The 16,386-nt window shown below is 52.6% G+C and overlaps 1 protein-coding gene across 1 annotated transcript; it reads right to left on the reverse strand.

Annotated features, from left to right (window-relative positions):
• Positions 1-495, reverse strand: LOC136462371 (uncharacterized). The gene has a single exon (XM_066461479.1). It carries the CDS (start codon positions 493-495, stop codon positions 1-3), a length of 495 nt encoding a protein of 164 aa, XP_066317576.1.
• Between the last annotated feature and the right edge of the window lie 15,891 nt (positions 496-16,386).

Here is a 16,386-nt window from a genome sequence, read left to right on the forward strand (position 1 = left end):
TCACTGGAGGATGCCAGATGGGCTTTGCCGGTACAACTTGCCGTCGCTGAGGATGTAAGCTTTGGCTCGTCGTGTAAGCCATCGGGCTTCGATCCTATCTATGGGAAGCTCTCGTCGAATGAGGCAATCAAGGAGCGGGACCCACCAGTCCATGCCCTGGTCGGCCTCGGGAGGTTCCGTGTTGACTTCCATCACCTCGGGCTCGGCCGAAGGGGTCTCGGCGATGGAGGGGGCCTCGAGCCCTATGGTGGGCTCGACTAGTGGGCCCTCTCCCACCGCCGAGGCGTGGTCGATGGAAGGCTTGTGGAGGTCTCTGGCAAAAATGTTCGGGGGGACCGGGGCCCGCGCTGATGCCATCTTTGCCAGTTCGTCCATGGCCTCGTTGAATTTGCGCGTGATGTGGTTAAGTTCGAGACTGTCGAACTTGTCTTCAAGGCGGCATACCAGCTTGCAGTACGCCTCCATCTTGGGGTCGAGGCAGTTTGACTCCTTCATCACCTGATCGACGACAAGCTGCAAGTCGCCCCGCACGTCGAGGCGCCGTACTCCAAGTTCGACGGCGATCTACAAGCCGTTGACGAGGGCTTCATATTTGGCTGCGTTGTTGGAGGCGGTGAAGTGGAGCCGAATCATGTAGCGCATGTGTACTCCAAGGGGCGAGATGAAGAGTAGACCCATGCCTGCCCTGGTCTTCATCAGGGACCCATCGAAGTACATGGTCCAACATTCCGCCTGGACTGGGGCAGGTGGTAGTTGGGTGTCGGTCCACTCTGCCACGAAATCAGCCAAGACCTAAGATTTGATCGCTTTCCGAGGCGCAAAGGACAGAGCCTCCCCCATGAGTTCGATGGCCCACTTGGCTATCCTTCCCGAGGCCTCCTGGTTATGGATTATCTCCCCTAGGGGGAAAGACTACACCACAGTTACCGGGTGGGATTTGAAGTAGTGACGCAGCTTGCATTGAGCCAAGACTATAGCGTAGATCAGTTTCTAGATGTGGGGGTAGTGTGTTTTGGTCTTGGAGAGTACTTCACTGATGAAGTAGATAGGTCATTGGATAGGTAGAGCATGCCCCTCTTCCTACCTCTCGACTACTACGGCAGCGCTGACCACTTGGGTCGTTGTGGCGACATAAAGTAAGAGAGCCTTGCCCTTGGCTAGCGGTACTAGGACGGGAGGATTAGTGAGCAATGCCTTGAGTTTAGCGAGGGCTTCTTCGGCCTTGGGGGTCCACGAAAAGCGTTCTGATTTCCTCAAGAGGCGGTACAGAGGCAAGCCTTTTTCACTAAGGCGCGAGATGAAGTGGCTCAGAGCCGCAAGGCATCCTATAACCTTCTGTACTTCCTTGAGGTCTCAGATCGGTACCATGTTGGTCACGGCCGAGACCTTCTCTGGGTTGGCCTCGATGCCGAATTCTGAGACTATGAATCCCAAGAGCATGCCTCGGGGAACCCTAAACACACACTTCTCGGGGTTGAGCTTGATGCCCTTTTCTCTGAGGCATTTGAAGGCTCTCTCCAGGTCGTCGACGAGATCCTCGGCCTTTCTAGACTTGACCACGATGTTGTCCACATAGGCCTCAATGGTTCGCTCGATGTGCTTGCCAAAGACCTAGGTCATGCACCGCTGGTATGTGTCCCCTGTGTTTCTAAGGCCGAATGGCATAGTCACATAGTAGTACATGCCGAATGGCGTGATAAAAGAAGTCGCGAGCTGGTCGGACTCTTTCATCTTGATTTGGTGGTAACCGGAATACGCATCAAGGAAAGATAGGGTTTCACATCCCATAGTGGAGTTAATGATTTGGTCGATCCGAGGTAATGGGAAAGGGACTTTTGGACAGGCTTTATTCAAACCGGTGTAGTCTACACACATCCTCCACTTCCCATTTTTCTTTTTGACTAACATAGGGTTAGCTAACCACTCCGGATGGGACACTTCCTTGATGAATCCGGCCGCCAAAAGCTTCTGCACCTCCTCACCGATGGCTCTGTGCTTTTCCTTGTCAAATCGGCGTAGGCGCTGCTTCACCAGCCTAGAGTGGCCCGGATGTCTAAGGCATGCTCGGTGACCTCCCTCGGTATGCCCGGCATGTCCAAGGGACTCCATGCGAACATATCAGCATTCACACAAAGAAAGTCGATGAGCACGGCTTCCTATTTGATGCCGAGGGTGGCACTGATCCTCAGCGCCTGGTCATCGGGGCAGGTGGGGTTGACCGGGATGAGTTTGACGGCCTCCGCGGGCTCGAAAGACCCAGCGTGATGCTTGGAGTCGGGCACCTCACTGCCGAGCTGGTCGAGGTTGACGATGAGGGTCTCGACCTCCATGATAGCCTCGGCGTACTCGATGCACTCGACATCGTAGTCGTATGCATGCTCGTACGTCGACTCAACAGTGATGACGCCGTTGGGGCCCAACATCTTGAGCTTGAGGTATGTGTAGTTGGGGACCGCCATGAACTTGGCATAGCACGGCCGCCCTAGGATGGCGTGGTAGGTTCCCTTGAACCCAACCACCTCAAAGGTGAGGACCTCCTTGTAGTAGTTGGAGGGAGTACCAAAGCAGATGGGTAGGTCGATGCACCCGAGGGCCCGCGTGCATTTCCTCGGCACAATGCCATGGAAAGGCGCGGCGCCACCCCGGAGCTGCGACTGGTCGAGCTCTAGGAGCTCCAGGGTGTTGGCGTAGAGGATGCTGAGGCCGCTGCCTCTGTACATCAATACCTTAGTGAGCTAGGTATTGCCGATGATGGGGTCGATGACAAGTGGGTACTGCCCGGGGTTCGGGATGTAATTGGGATGGTCATCCTGGTCAAAGGTGATAGCCTCCCGAGACCAGTTAAGGTACCGAGGAGCGGCCACCTTCACCGAGAAGACCTCCCGGTGCTCCCTCTTCCGCTGTCGTGCCGTGAGGCACGCCGAAGGCCCACTGAAGATCATGAAAGCATTGTGCACTTTGGGGAATCCATCGTACTTGTCGTCAACACCGCTCTTCTTAGCATTGTCGTTGGGGAGCCCGAGCTTGGCATAGTAACGCCAGAGCATGGTGCACTCTTCGAGGGCATGCTTCACTGGGCCCTGGTGGAAAGGGCAGGGTTTCTTGAGCATGTCGTCGAAGATCCCGAGGCCTCTGGGGCCTCGGGGATTTTTGTGCTCTGCGGCCGCGACTAGGCCAACCTCGAGGACTTCTTGTTTCCCCTAGCAACCCTTTTTCTTTTTCTTGTGGAGGTTGGGAGCCAAGGCCCTAGGGGCCTCGTCCCTCCGCTTCCCCTTGGCGTCGTCATCGAGGAAGATGGCCCCAACGGCCTCTTCGCCCAAGGCAAAGTTGGTGGCGATGTTGAGGAGTGCGGCTGCCGAGGTTGGTACGTTCTGGCCTAATTCTCAGACCAGCTCTCGGCAGGTGGTGCCGGAAAGGAAAGCCTGGACGATTTCTGAGATGCCAATTGCTTGGCTAGCTTCAGTGCATTTCTTGGAGGAGCATCAGGATGAAAGTCTCGGAAGAGACTAGTCTGGGGCCCTGGCGATAACTTTTGAGGCACCCAGGAGTTCCTAGGGCGTGCATGTATGTGCCCTAAAATGTTCCTAACGGAAGACCCTTACTAATGTCGACGCTAGTCGTGGATCTAGTGAGGAGGAGATGTTCAAGCTAGGCTCATGCCGAGGCTGATAGGATAAAGGGAGGTTGCAGATGAATGAGCAGATCATCATCCACGCCACCTAGCTGACAAGCAGGCGGTAATCGGCCAGCCAAAGTTTGAGATTGGTCTCGCCGCTGTACTTCGTGAGGCTGGCCGGTTGTCGAAACTGGGCTAGAGAAATGAGCAACGTGGATTGCTCTGCTAAAAACTTGAGGGCCAGGTGGCTCAGGGAAGGACTATGGCCTTCCCGGCTATCAGTAGCAGGCCACCTCGATGCGGATGGTAGCCCCGGGTCGGGCCCCTCATTGTCATGTCGCCATCGCCTACTGATCACTTTGTGGTCGCCCTGTGCCTCGTGTTGGTTGCCGAGGCGGTACGGTGTAGCAAGGGGACGCCCTAGTGATCGTCAGTGCGCGAGCGGGTTCAGGACGAGCCAAGGCCTCCCTGTACTGCTAAGGCATTGCCGATGGGAAGGTCTAAGGTGCCCTCCGCACCGTTGGGAGGTAGAACTCTTCAGCCTGCTGCACCACGGCGGTCTCGAGGAGATCCCGGAGCTCGCCGCGGACCCATCGCCCCTTTGTAGTAGAGGGTTTCGGGCATCGTTCGGACTGGCATTGCACAGCCGCGACGTTCTGGCTAGCATGATTGAAGATTGGGGTTGCTCACCCCTTCATCATTGTTGATGCGTGGTGGACGCGTCGGCGAGGCCCTCTGCCGGGCTCCTCCACCATCACTGTGACCCTACTGCTCCTGCTCGAGAGTGTACTCGAAGCTACTGCAGAAGGAGTCGATCTTGCTCGACCTTGGCCTAAAGCTCACGGAGCTGCTCAGGTCCCGGGCATCGAAGTTGTCCGAGGGCGAGCTCTCATTATTCCGTGCTGCTGGTGGGACAACATGTGAGGGTGTGGCATTGCCCACTCCCTGGCGAAGTGGGGTATGGTTGCCTACCCGCTTATCCCTCAATGCGCCCTTGCTTGGCATCCCAAGTCTGACATGGAAGCACTCATGAGATGGATCGTAAGTGCCTTCGTCATCAGAGTCGGAGTAGCCGAAGACAGAGTAGTCGCTCGACGGCCAGAAGTGGCGCATGGCTTAGGGTCGTGAAGTCTAGAGAAGTGCGCTTTGGCCCATGTCTCGTCCTCCTCCGAGGAGTCAAGGCATGGGCGTGAGTCGAAGTTGTTGGTGGTGAAGTTGAGGGCGCAAAGCGGTTGGTGGCCGTCCTAAGGGTTCTGCATGAGGGCAGAGGCATAGGTGGAAGCTAGGTGGTGGTGTGCATTCTTAACCCAAAGGGGTACGGGGATGGTGGCTATCATCGGGCTTTGCACTCTGTCCAAGAGTCGACCTCCCTCAGGACATGGCGGGGTAGAGCTTGATGACGGGGCGTCGTCGTGCGGCCTAACTGGGCACGTGCTTCCCTTGTCCAGGCTCAAGCTAGACAGACGCCCCATCCAGGGACCTTTGCCATAGCTAGGCGTGGAATACCGGGGGAGGGGCGGTGTGTCGCCCTAAGTTTGTGGTGTTCAGGGTGGCGCCCGCTCACATCGTGCCTGGCGAGCACGACGAGAGCGGTCCGACGCCAGGCGCCGCCTACGCCTAGCCTGTGGGTGCATGACATCATCATCGGTCGGATGGGGCTCGAGGTGTGAGAAGTACCATATCGATACTCCAATCCTAGAGACATGAACTCTAGGCTCCCGAACCAGATCACCGTGCCAAGACACAGTGGTCGTACGGGATCTTGCCATCCAGAACTTGTTAGGGAGATGAAGCTGACACACAGGACCCCTACCTGGTGCGCCAACTGTCGGTGTTTCGACCGGGGGCCCTTAACCAACTAGTAAAAATGTACTTACGTGCCCCTAATCCTAGATGGTGATGCAAAGAGACACAAGGCTTATACTGGTTCGGGCAATGGGTTCCCTACATCCAGTCTGAGAGATCGATCTTGTATTCCTTGCACCGAAATGCTCGTAGTAGGGGGGTTACAAGCAAGGTGAGAGAGGGAGCTAGTCCCTGGTCTCTATGTGGAGCGGCGTGGATTGCTTGAGATGTTGATCTTCAGGCGGCAGGGAAGCGTGCGTGTTACAGAATGTCGAGTGTGTGTTCGTCTACCTCGTGAATCTGTGACCCTTCTCTCCCAAAACAGCCCAAATCCCTCCCTTTTATAGTTGAAGGGGGGACAGGGTGATACATGTGTTTAGCTATGTGGCGTCGTGCGAACAGAGGAACCATGTCCGGGCCCTATAGCCTATTACTATGGCGGCATGGTTGATGGAGTGGTCCTGCCCTTGAAGTGCTGGAGCAACGCGCGGTCACATCCGAACTTGTGCGACATGGGAGCTCTAGTGATGGCTAGACGCAGGGCCTAGGCGAGGGACGTGCTGGTTGCTGTGCTTTGACTATGTGAAGAGCTAAGGCCCGGTTGGTGCCGAGGCCAGAGCCAGTCGTAGGGGGGCTCGGTAGGCATGAATCCCAAGGTTGCCGAGACCCTGAAGTAGACTGCCGAGGCGTGGAGGGAGCAGTTGGTTTCTGTACACTGATTCTAAGGCTATAGTAACCTGGACTTGACTCCGCATGCCGCGTTGTTTCCTGGAGCATGGGGTTAGGTAGCACAAGTGCAGTACGGGCACCGGTAGTGGGCACAGTACCGAAGCATAGTGGCCGGTAACCCCTGTCCTGATCCTAGGATGGCGTGGCTTTGATGTGACTGGTGTCCAGTCGGCCACACCGCTGTGTCAAGCCGTCATTCGGCTGATATCGTGGGAGCGATCGAACGCGCCGATCGGACACGACATCTTGTCCTAGAAGTTGGTTGAGGCAGAGGCGACGGGGTTGTTTTGCCGAGCTAGCCTTGAGCGAGGTGGAGAATTGGCGTCTCGTCCAAGGCTGTACGTGTGGGGCCTCGGGCGAGATGGAGAATTGGTTCCTCGGCCAAGGCCTTTTGCTCGAGGCCTCGAGCGAGACGGAAAACTGGTAGGCCATTTGACGCCTCTCGTGCGAGGCCTTTAGCGAGGTGGAGATTTGGTAGGCCGTCCAAGGCTTTCTGTGCGAGGCCTCTAGCGAGGCAGAGAGTAGGTGGCTTCGAACATGGCCAGGGTTTGGTTAATAGTTGTCCCTTGGCTTTGACTTTGATGGGGTCTAAGCGATTTTTTGATTGTTGCTTAGGGGACCCCTTCTCGTGGTACCCGATAGAAGACGAGGTATATGATGATTCCCGTCATAACAAGTGCTAGGGACAGTGTTGGAAGTTGGGACAACATTCAACACTCACGCACGCTTTCATGAGTTTTGGGCTTCCTATGCATCTTACTACCTCTGTCCCAAAAAAAGACTTATTACAAAATATATTCTGTCATTAATCTATTGATATTTGTTTTGGATTATAAATGTTAGTATTTTCTATGTAATTTTGGTCAAGTTGAAATCCCTTGACTCCTCGGGAAGCGAGAATTGCATTCCTTTGGGATGGAGGGAGTAACAAATTTTGGTGTGAACACATGCCCCTAATCTCACACGTAACTCGATGAACCCACCACAAAGGTCCCCTGGGGCTATAAATTTGGAGGTAAGGCAGAGTAGAAGGAACACTACTTGTGTTCATTTGTTGTGCTGTGACTTTCTTCTTTGTTTTCTCCTTCCTAGTCTTCTTCTGAACAATGGCTCATGACAAGCATCCAAGGGAGGAAACTCCAGAAGCCATAGATCTGCCTCCACCCCTTCATGTCCCTCTTCGTCACCAAGGGTGAGAGGGAATGATTTCTTATCTCTATGGCTACCTTGCATTAATCCTTTGAATATGTAGGGCTACCTCTCATGCTGTGGTACATTGGCCAACTTTAGCGGAGGTTGGACAACAATCGATTGTGCGTGCTATCAAAGCACATCTTGCTGGGTCCATGGTATCTTCATCTTCATCCTCTGAGTCAAGTTAGGATATCTGGAATCTTATCCGTGAAAGGAGGGAGGCTAGAAACCTATATTCTAAAGCCACGCTTGAGGTAGGTTGGCTCGAGCAATGTCTTGATGTCATTAAAATAGCCCTCTCTGCATCTGAAGAAGAGACCAATATTGCTCAGATGAGGGCTGATGAAGCTCATGCTAGGGCAGTAGGTAAAATTTCTTTGAAGAGTCTTTGCTTTTATATTCACGACTTTATCCGTTAACCCTTCATTTTCATTAGATCTTGAGGAAACAATTGGCTACTTCTCATCGTGAGATCGAGGAGGCTTGTTCGCTGGGAGATCGACCTAGAGAATCGCCATGAGACCCTCCAACATGTAGCACTTGGCGCAGTTGTAGCAATCAACATCAGGGGTGTTTCTCTTGAAGATCGTTTGCAGGATATCCTAGTTCATGCTAGAGAAGTGGCAACTCATGGGGTCCGCTATAGTGTTGGTGTCGCTCTAGCTACAGCGCAACTATGTTCAGGGCACGAGCTACGTCACCTGGAACCTAGTTTTCCAAACACTGATCAGCTGGAAGATCAAGAGGACGTGATTGGAGACTTCACTAATGCTGCCAAGGCTATCGCAGTTCATCATCCATGCAGAAGATGTTGTAAACAATGTTTCCTAGGACCATAGATTATATCTAGGGTCTTATAAGTAAAGAATATATTGTTTGAATATCACTTTTGATCTTATGTCTTTTATTGTTATTTTTTGTTCTAAAGGTGATACTCCAGGTGTCAGCTATTTTGAGCCGATGAGACTCAGCTATCAAGCATCGACACAAATACTAGGGTAGTACTTCTTTACGTATTTTCCATTAAGATCTACGCGATAATAGATCTGTATCATACGATGGTTTGCACATACAAAGCAACAGATCTGCATCTCAATCCTCTAAGGTATAAAGATCATGGAATCTAAAGAACGATGCAGCACATCACAAAACTTCACCCTTAGTGAGGTGCTCTACCTTCCATCTTGCAACCTTCATGGTCAAGGGATGTGATCTGCTTCTTGACCGTGAGAGCTGCAAGATAGAATATAAGCACCCAATCTTGAAGAACGAGCACCTCACAAACTTGAAGCACCCCATATTGAGTATGGAGCCCTTAAGTAGGAGAGAACCAGATGATTAGTAGATCTTCTGATTAACACAAGATCTTAAGAAGATTTGCAATCATCAAGGTCAAGCTCCTGTTCAATGATAGAACCTCGCAAAGGATGGAGAAGGAGCACCTCGCAAAACTTGCACCAGCATCTCAGTGAGGTGCTTTATATTTCGTAATCTTGCTACCTTTGAGGATCAAGGGATGCAAATCTACATCTTGATCCTCGTAGGCAGCAAGGTTATGGAATCTAAAGCACCCAATCTTGAAGGCCTTCTCCAAACACCCTGTGAGCCGCTTTATCTCCATCTTGCACCCTCTCACGGCTAGGAGGATGGAGGTCGTGAGAGGTGCAAGAATGAAAACAAAGCACTTTCTTAGCGATGAGGAAAGATACAATAGCTCACGAGTGTGTGGATTTAAGAGTGTGTGGATTGAGCCCAAGAGGTGCATCTAGACCCTAGTTAAATAGGCCAACCTTGAAGATGGAGAAGTGCAAGTAATGGTGATGCAACTGTATTGTGGGTAGTTGGGAAATAACTCACACTGACTTACCGCTGAAAGACCAAACAGTTGTGGAGGGCCGGTGGCCATAACACGTATCCCAGTCGGCTTGGCTTTTCATACGACTAAGAAAATACCACTGCCTCATCTATTGTTAACCCGTCGGTGGTAGAAGTTTCAACTACCAATTTCTTCCTTAGGAGGCCTCGCTATCGGTCCAACCAGCGGTGGAAGCATAACACAGTCGCTTCTATCACTACGGCAGTGAAAGTGGTGATAGTGATAAGTCAATCTATAGTAGTGCTTGTTAGACGAACTTTTGAAAGGCTTCATAGTGTACCTTGCCTGCTCACCTTGGAAGTGTTTTGGGAGTAATTAACCGGGGCATATGGGCAACGACTCACGGTGAAAGTGTACAACCTTTGTAGAATGTAAAACTGGTATATCAGCCGTGCTCACAGACACGAGTGGCCTAGAAAACTGATAGAATAATTTGTTCTTATTGTTATTCTATAATGCTGACCCTCATGTTTAATCGTTATTGATTTATCACCATTACTCATGATCTTGTGGTATAATTGGGGCTTAAGCATAATTTGTTGCTATTTAATGCTAAAATTGTGACTCAATAAAATGCTAACCGCAATAACTAGTGTCATCCTTTTTGAGCTCATAACCCCATGTTATTCTTGTTGAGTACTGAGATGTACTTACACGCTTGTTTTTTTGCTACTTGGATAAAAATCCTGGAGGGTAACAGATTATGATGGTTATTGCTGAGTTTCCTGAGGATTACTAGTCTCTGTGATCAACCTAGTCGGACCTGTTCCCCTGCTGGCTATGGAGGGCACCATGGAGCTTATAGTTTTTTATTTCCACTTGCTAAGACTTTGAGGTTATGTAATGGATTTAATAGCACTGTGCTTGGTATTATCCTTTAATTTGTCTCTATATGTGTGTAATTGATTCCTGGGCACACATATGTTTTATATCCAGATTTGTCTTTAAATTTGGGTATGACATGGTGGCCAAGGGGGAGGACGTCCTTGGGCATCGTTCAGTTGTTCTGCACATGGTTGGAGCATGCTCCAACTTGGGCATGGGTTCCAAGGTTGATTATGAGGCCCAAGACGACTGTTGTAGCACTCGATGGGAACAAAAATAGCTTGTCATGATGATTTGAAGGCCTTGGCAATGTGGTATTATTGTGGGACTAGATATATTTGGAATGTTATCAACCAAGCTTTCCTTCAAGTGCTCATTGACCTCAATTGCACTCCGGATGGATGAGTTATGGTTTTCCCAATAAAGTACAATTAGGTTGGTAGCGAACCGAATGTTGGGCTTCAATGAGCTTGCACTCCAAGATTGGCCTCGTGCATGGTGTATCAATGCATCATCTATTGTAGAGGCCATAGAAAGCATCTTCTGGGCTAAGGCACTCGCGATATCCACATTTTGGGTGATGCAAGGCAATCACAGCCTGAATATCCTCTTTCTGCCCTACCAAGAATCTTATCACAAAGTAAACATCATCATATGTCGTATTGTACAACAAGATCCCAAGTACTAACTTCTCAAGCTACACCTGATAATCTGAGATAGTCCCCATCTGCTTCAACATCTTGAGCTGTCGCAATTGATTCTGATACTGTTCTTTATGAATCTCTCAAACACTAGTTCATAGACCTTTGCCCAATCATTCACTCGTCCTCTTCTATCCACCGATTGAAGCCATATGGCTAATGCGCCCTAAAAGTTGGGGGCAATGAATCTTGGCCACATCACCGGTTGAACCGAGTACACCTTGAAAAACATGTCAAAGCGATCATGCCACAAATGGGGGTTATCACCATAGAATTTGGGAAAGTCCAATTTTAGTAGAGGAAGGGAACGTGAGATCAATTCGAACTCCATACCATGCGAATGGAAAATGGGAGATGAGCAAGCCACAAACATACCCATGACCGGGTGTGGCGGTGGGGATCCCTGCGCCAACATCTCGGTGCTCTGTGTGATGGTCGTGCCAGCTGGGCTGTTACGTGCTCGACACGTATGCTGTGCTGGTTGAGGTGGAGCCATGTTCAGGTCGAGCCACTCATTCAGAGGAGGAGGAGGTCAACAGAGCGTGCAATGGCGGTGACGATGGTGGTGGCTGGTACTCCAACTTCATCACACGCATTGTCGTCGCCATCGTGCTTTGCATCAATGCCCCCAGTGACTCATCCGCCAAAGTGCACCACGGCTCAAGGCCACTCTTGTCGAGGGTCATCTTCATCATCTCCTAGAACCCGGCAAACTACGTCGCCATGGATTATTTCATCATGGTCTTCAAGGAGTCGATCGATGTAGCCATCTCTAGCTGATACTTGGAAGGCTTCCGCTTCGGTGCCAGGACGACGACCCCTTGCAACCCCCCCCCCCCAATTTATTACGGGCTTGTCTGGATAGAAGGGATTGGGGAAGAAAAGGATAAACACACGCGGTAGGAGTCCACGAGGAAGACAACTATATTCAGAGTTTCAGAAAGTTCTGTTACTACTTGTCTTCCCTCCTCGCTACTGCTTGTCTTCCGTCCTCGCTATCGTCTCAGCTTATATACTGCTGGATCGGTACAACGTGCTAGACACGCTATAACCTTAATTGACAATAGCTCCGTCAGTGTGACGGCTTCGCCAGAGGGCCCATACGTCACCCCGTCTCCTCCCTTGTACTCGTGACAAACATCTAGTAGTAGAATATATGTATATTTCCAACATGTGTTTAGCTTCAACAGCACGAGCGAAGCTATTTTTACAACCTCATCAATTATTCAGCCTTCCAGGCCCCTTGTCTTTATGATGATTTGATCCCCTCCTAGGAATGAATGTATCTAGGGATGCAAGTCTTGTATCCCTAAATGTATCTCCTAGGCACAGATTTTCCACATAGTTAGACTGAGATGGCTAGCTAATAAGGGCATGGACAATATATATATGGAGAGTATATTCAGTAGCCAGCTACAAAATAAGTTATTTCGTAGCCACCTCCATTTACAATAATTTTATATACTAATGTCGAGTACCACGAGAAGGGGTCCCCTAAGCAACTATCAAAAAAAATTGCTTATACCCCATCAAAATCAAAGCCAAGAGACAACAATTGGCTGAACCCCAGCCACGTCCGAGGCCACCTACTCTCTGCCTCGCTAGAGGCTTCGCACGAGAGGCCTCGGACAGCCTACCGATTTTCCGTCTCGATCGAGGCCTCGCGCGAAAGGCCTCGGCCGGGGAACCGATTCTCTGTCTCGCATGAGGCCCTATGCATACAGCCTCGGACGAGACGCCGATTCTCTGCCTCGCTAAAGGCCAGCTCGGCAAAATGGCCCCGTCGCCTCCGCCTCAACCAACTTCTCGGACAAGATGTCACGTCCGCCCGTTGCATTCAACTGCTCCCGCGATATCAGCCGAACAACGGCTTGACATAGCGGCGTGGCCGACTGGATGCCAGTCACATCAAAGCCATGCCGTCCAGGATAGGACAGGCAGGGGTTACCAGCCACTGTGCTTGGTGCTGTGCCCACGACCGACGCCCGTACTGCACTATGCTACCTAACTCCTGCTCTAGGGACAACGCAGTGTGCGGAGTCAGGTCTAGGTTACTATTGCCTCGGAATCAGTGCATAGGCCCAACCGCTCCCTCCATGCCTCGGCAGTCTACTTTAGGGTCTCGACAACCTCGGGATTCACGCCTGCCGAGCCCCCCACGACGGCTCGGCCTCGGCACCAACTGAGCCTCGGCTATTCACGTGGTCAACACACAGCAACCAGCACGTTGCTTGTCAGGCCCTGCGTTAAGCTATCACTGGAGCTCCCATGTTGCACAAGATTGGATGTGACCGGCGCGTTGCTCCAGCACTTCAAGGGAAGGACCACTCCATCAACCATGCCACCACAGTAGCAGGCTATAGGGCTCGGACATGCCGCATCTATTCACATGACACCACATGGCTAACACATGTATCACCCCTGTCCCCCCTTCAACTATAAAGGGGAGGGATCAGGGCCATTTCTAGGGGACCTGAGCACAGGAGATAGATGAACACGTATAGGAAGACAAACTTGCTCTCACGCTCGCGCTCACCTAGGCATAGACACGAACAGCCACGAACATGGACAGACAAACTCACTCGCGCGCAAGCGACACTCTGTAACACGCATGCTTCTCCACCGCATGAGATTAACATCTCAAGCAATTCATGCTGCCCTGCGCAGAGACCTGGGACTAGCTCCCTCTCTTGCCCTGCTTGTAACCCCCTACTACAAGCATTTCGGTGCAAGGAATACAAGATCGATCTTTCAGACTAGACGTAGGGCACCCATTGCCCGAACCAGTATAAACCTTGTATCTCTTTGCATCACCATCTGGGACTAGGGGCATGCAGTACATTTTTACTAGTTGGTTGAGGGCCCACCGGTCTAAAACACCGACAGTTGGTGCGCCAGGTAGGGGCTCTGTGTGTCAGCTTCATCTCCCTAACGAGTTTCGGATGGCAGATCCCATACGACCACTGCATCTCAGCATAGTGATCTGGTTTGAGAGCCTAGAGTTCATGTCTCTAGGATGTGATTACGATATGGTACTTCTCACACCTCGAGCCCCACCAACCGATGACGACATCACGCACCCGCAGTCCAGGCGCAGGCGGCGCCCGGGCGGTCGCTCTCGTTGTGATCGCTAGGCACGATGTGAGCGGGGCCACCCCGACACCATGCGAACTCAAGGTGACACGCCGCGCTCCACTGGTATCCCACGCCTAGCTGTTGGCACAAGGTCCCTGGTTGGAGACCTGTCTAGCCTGAGCCTGGACAAGGGAAAGACGCTGGTGGCGCACGATGACGCCCCGTCATCAAGCTCTACCCCGCCACCTCCTGAGGAGTCAACTTCAGCGGAGCAAAGCCTGGCGATGGCACCATCCCCGTACCCCTTCGGGTTGAGAAATGCCGCCGCCACTTATGCTTTTGCCTATGCTTCTGCTCACGCAGAGCCCTCAGGACGCCACCAACGCTTCACCCTCGACTTTGGCACCATGACTTCGACTCACACCCATGCTAACTCCTCGGAGGAGGACGAGGCATGGGCCGGAGCTAACTTCTTTGGACTTCACGACCCTAAAGCCATGCGCCGCTTCCTGGCCACGAGCAACTACTGCTTTGGTTACTCCGACTCTGACGATAAAGGCACTTATGATCCCACTCATGAGTGCTTCCATGTCGGACTCGGGATGCCAAGCACGGGCGATGAGGACGAGGGGGTAGGCAATCGTACCCTGCCTCGCTAAGGAGCGGGCGATGCCACACCCTCACGCGTTGTCCCACCGACAGCGCAGAATGAGAGCCTCACCCTCAGACAACTTTGACGCCTAGACTTGGAGCAGCTCTGTGAGCTTTAGGCCAAGGTCGAGCAAGATCAACTCCTTCTACAGCAACTCCGAGACACTCTCGAGCAGGAGCAGCAGGGTCGCAGTGATGGCGGAGGAGCCCGGCGGAGGGCCCGTGATGTCCACCACCGCATCAACGATGACGAAGGGGGTGAGCAACCCCCAATCTTCAATCACGCTAGCCAGAATGTCGTGGCTACGGCAATGCTAGTCCAAACGATGCCCAAGCCCTCTACTACGGAGGGGCGACGGGTCTGCGGCGAGCTCTGGGATCTCCTTGAGACCACCGCGGTGCAGTAGGCCAAGAGTTCCGCCTCCCAAAGGCGTGGAGGCACCTCGGACCTTCCCATGGCACTGCCTCGGTAGGACAGGGAGGCCTCGGCTTGCCCCGAACCTGCTCGCGCACCGACGATCAACAGGGTCCCCTTGCTGCATGACCGCCTCAGCAACCAACGCGAGGCACAGGGCGACCACGAGGTGGTCAGCAGGCGACGGCGACACGACAATGAGGGGCTCACCCGGGGCTACCATCCACACCGAGGTGGCCGCTACGACAGCAGGGAAGACCGTAGTCCTTCCCCTGAGCCACCTGGTCCTTGAGTCTTTAGCAAAGCCATCCGCACCGCTCATTTTCTGGCCTAGTTTTGGCAACCGGCCAATCTCACGAAGTACAGCGGCAAAACCAATCCCAAGCTTTGGCTAGCTAATTACCGCCTGGCTAGTCAGCTAGGTGGCGTGAACGATGACCTGCTCATCATCCGCAACCTCCCGTTGTTCCTGTCAGACTCGACGCAAGCCTGGCTTAAACATCTCCCTCCCTCATAGATCCACGACTGGCGTGACTTAGTAAGGGTCTTTGTTGGGAACTTTCAAGGCACTTACATGCGCCCTAGGAACTCCTGGGACCTCAAAATTTGTCGCCAGGGCCTAGACGAGTCTCTCCGAGACTTCATTCGTCGCTTCTCCAAGAATGCACTAAGTTGCCAAGCATTGGCGACTCGAAAATCATCTAGGCTTTCCTTTTTGGCACCACCTGCCAAGACCTAGTCCGAGAATTGGGCCAGAACGTACCAACCTCGGCGGCCGCACTCCTTGACATCGCCACCAACTTTGCCTCAGGCGAAGAGGCCGCTGGGGCCATCTTCCCCGACGACGACACCAAGGGGAAGTGGAGGGACAAGGCCCCCAGGGCCTCGGCTCCCCACCTCCCCAAGAAAAAGAAAAAGGGTCACTAGGGGAAGCAGGAAGTCCTCGAGGCCGGCCTAGTCACGGCCACAGAGCGCAAAAATCCTCGAGGCCCCAGAGGCCCTGGGCTCTTCGACAACATGCCCAAGACACCCTACCCTTACCACCAGGGCCCAGTGAAGCATGCCCCCAAAGAGTGCACCATGCTCCGGTGTTACTACACCAAGCTCGGGCTCCTCAACGACGATGCCAAGAAGAGGGGCGCCGGCGACAAGGACGACGACAAGGACGATGGATTCCTCGAGGTGCACAACGCCTTCATGATCTTCGATGGGCCTTCAGCGTGCCTCACGGCACGCTAGCGGAAGAGGGAGAGCCGGGAGGTCTTCTCGGTGAAGGTGGCCACTCCCTGGTACCTCAACTGGTCTCAGGAGGCAATCACCTTTGACCGAGACGACCATCCTGATTACGTCCCGAACCCCGGGCAGTACCCACTTGTCGTCGACCCCATCATCGGCAATACCCAGCTCACTAAGGTATTGATGGATGGAGGCAGCAGCCTCAACATCCTCTACGCCAACA

This window comes from Miscanthus floridulus, chromosome 1, assembly GCF_019320115.1.
Source record: "Miscanthus floridulus cultivar M001 chromosome 1, ASM1932011v1, whole genome shotgun sequence".
Lineage (NCBI taxonomy): Eukaryota > Viridiplantae > Streptophyta > Magnoliopsida > Poales > Poaceae > Miscanthus > Miscanthus floridulus.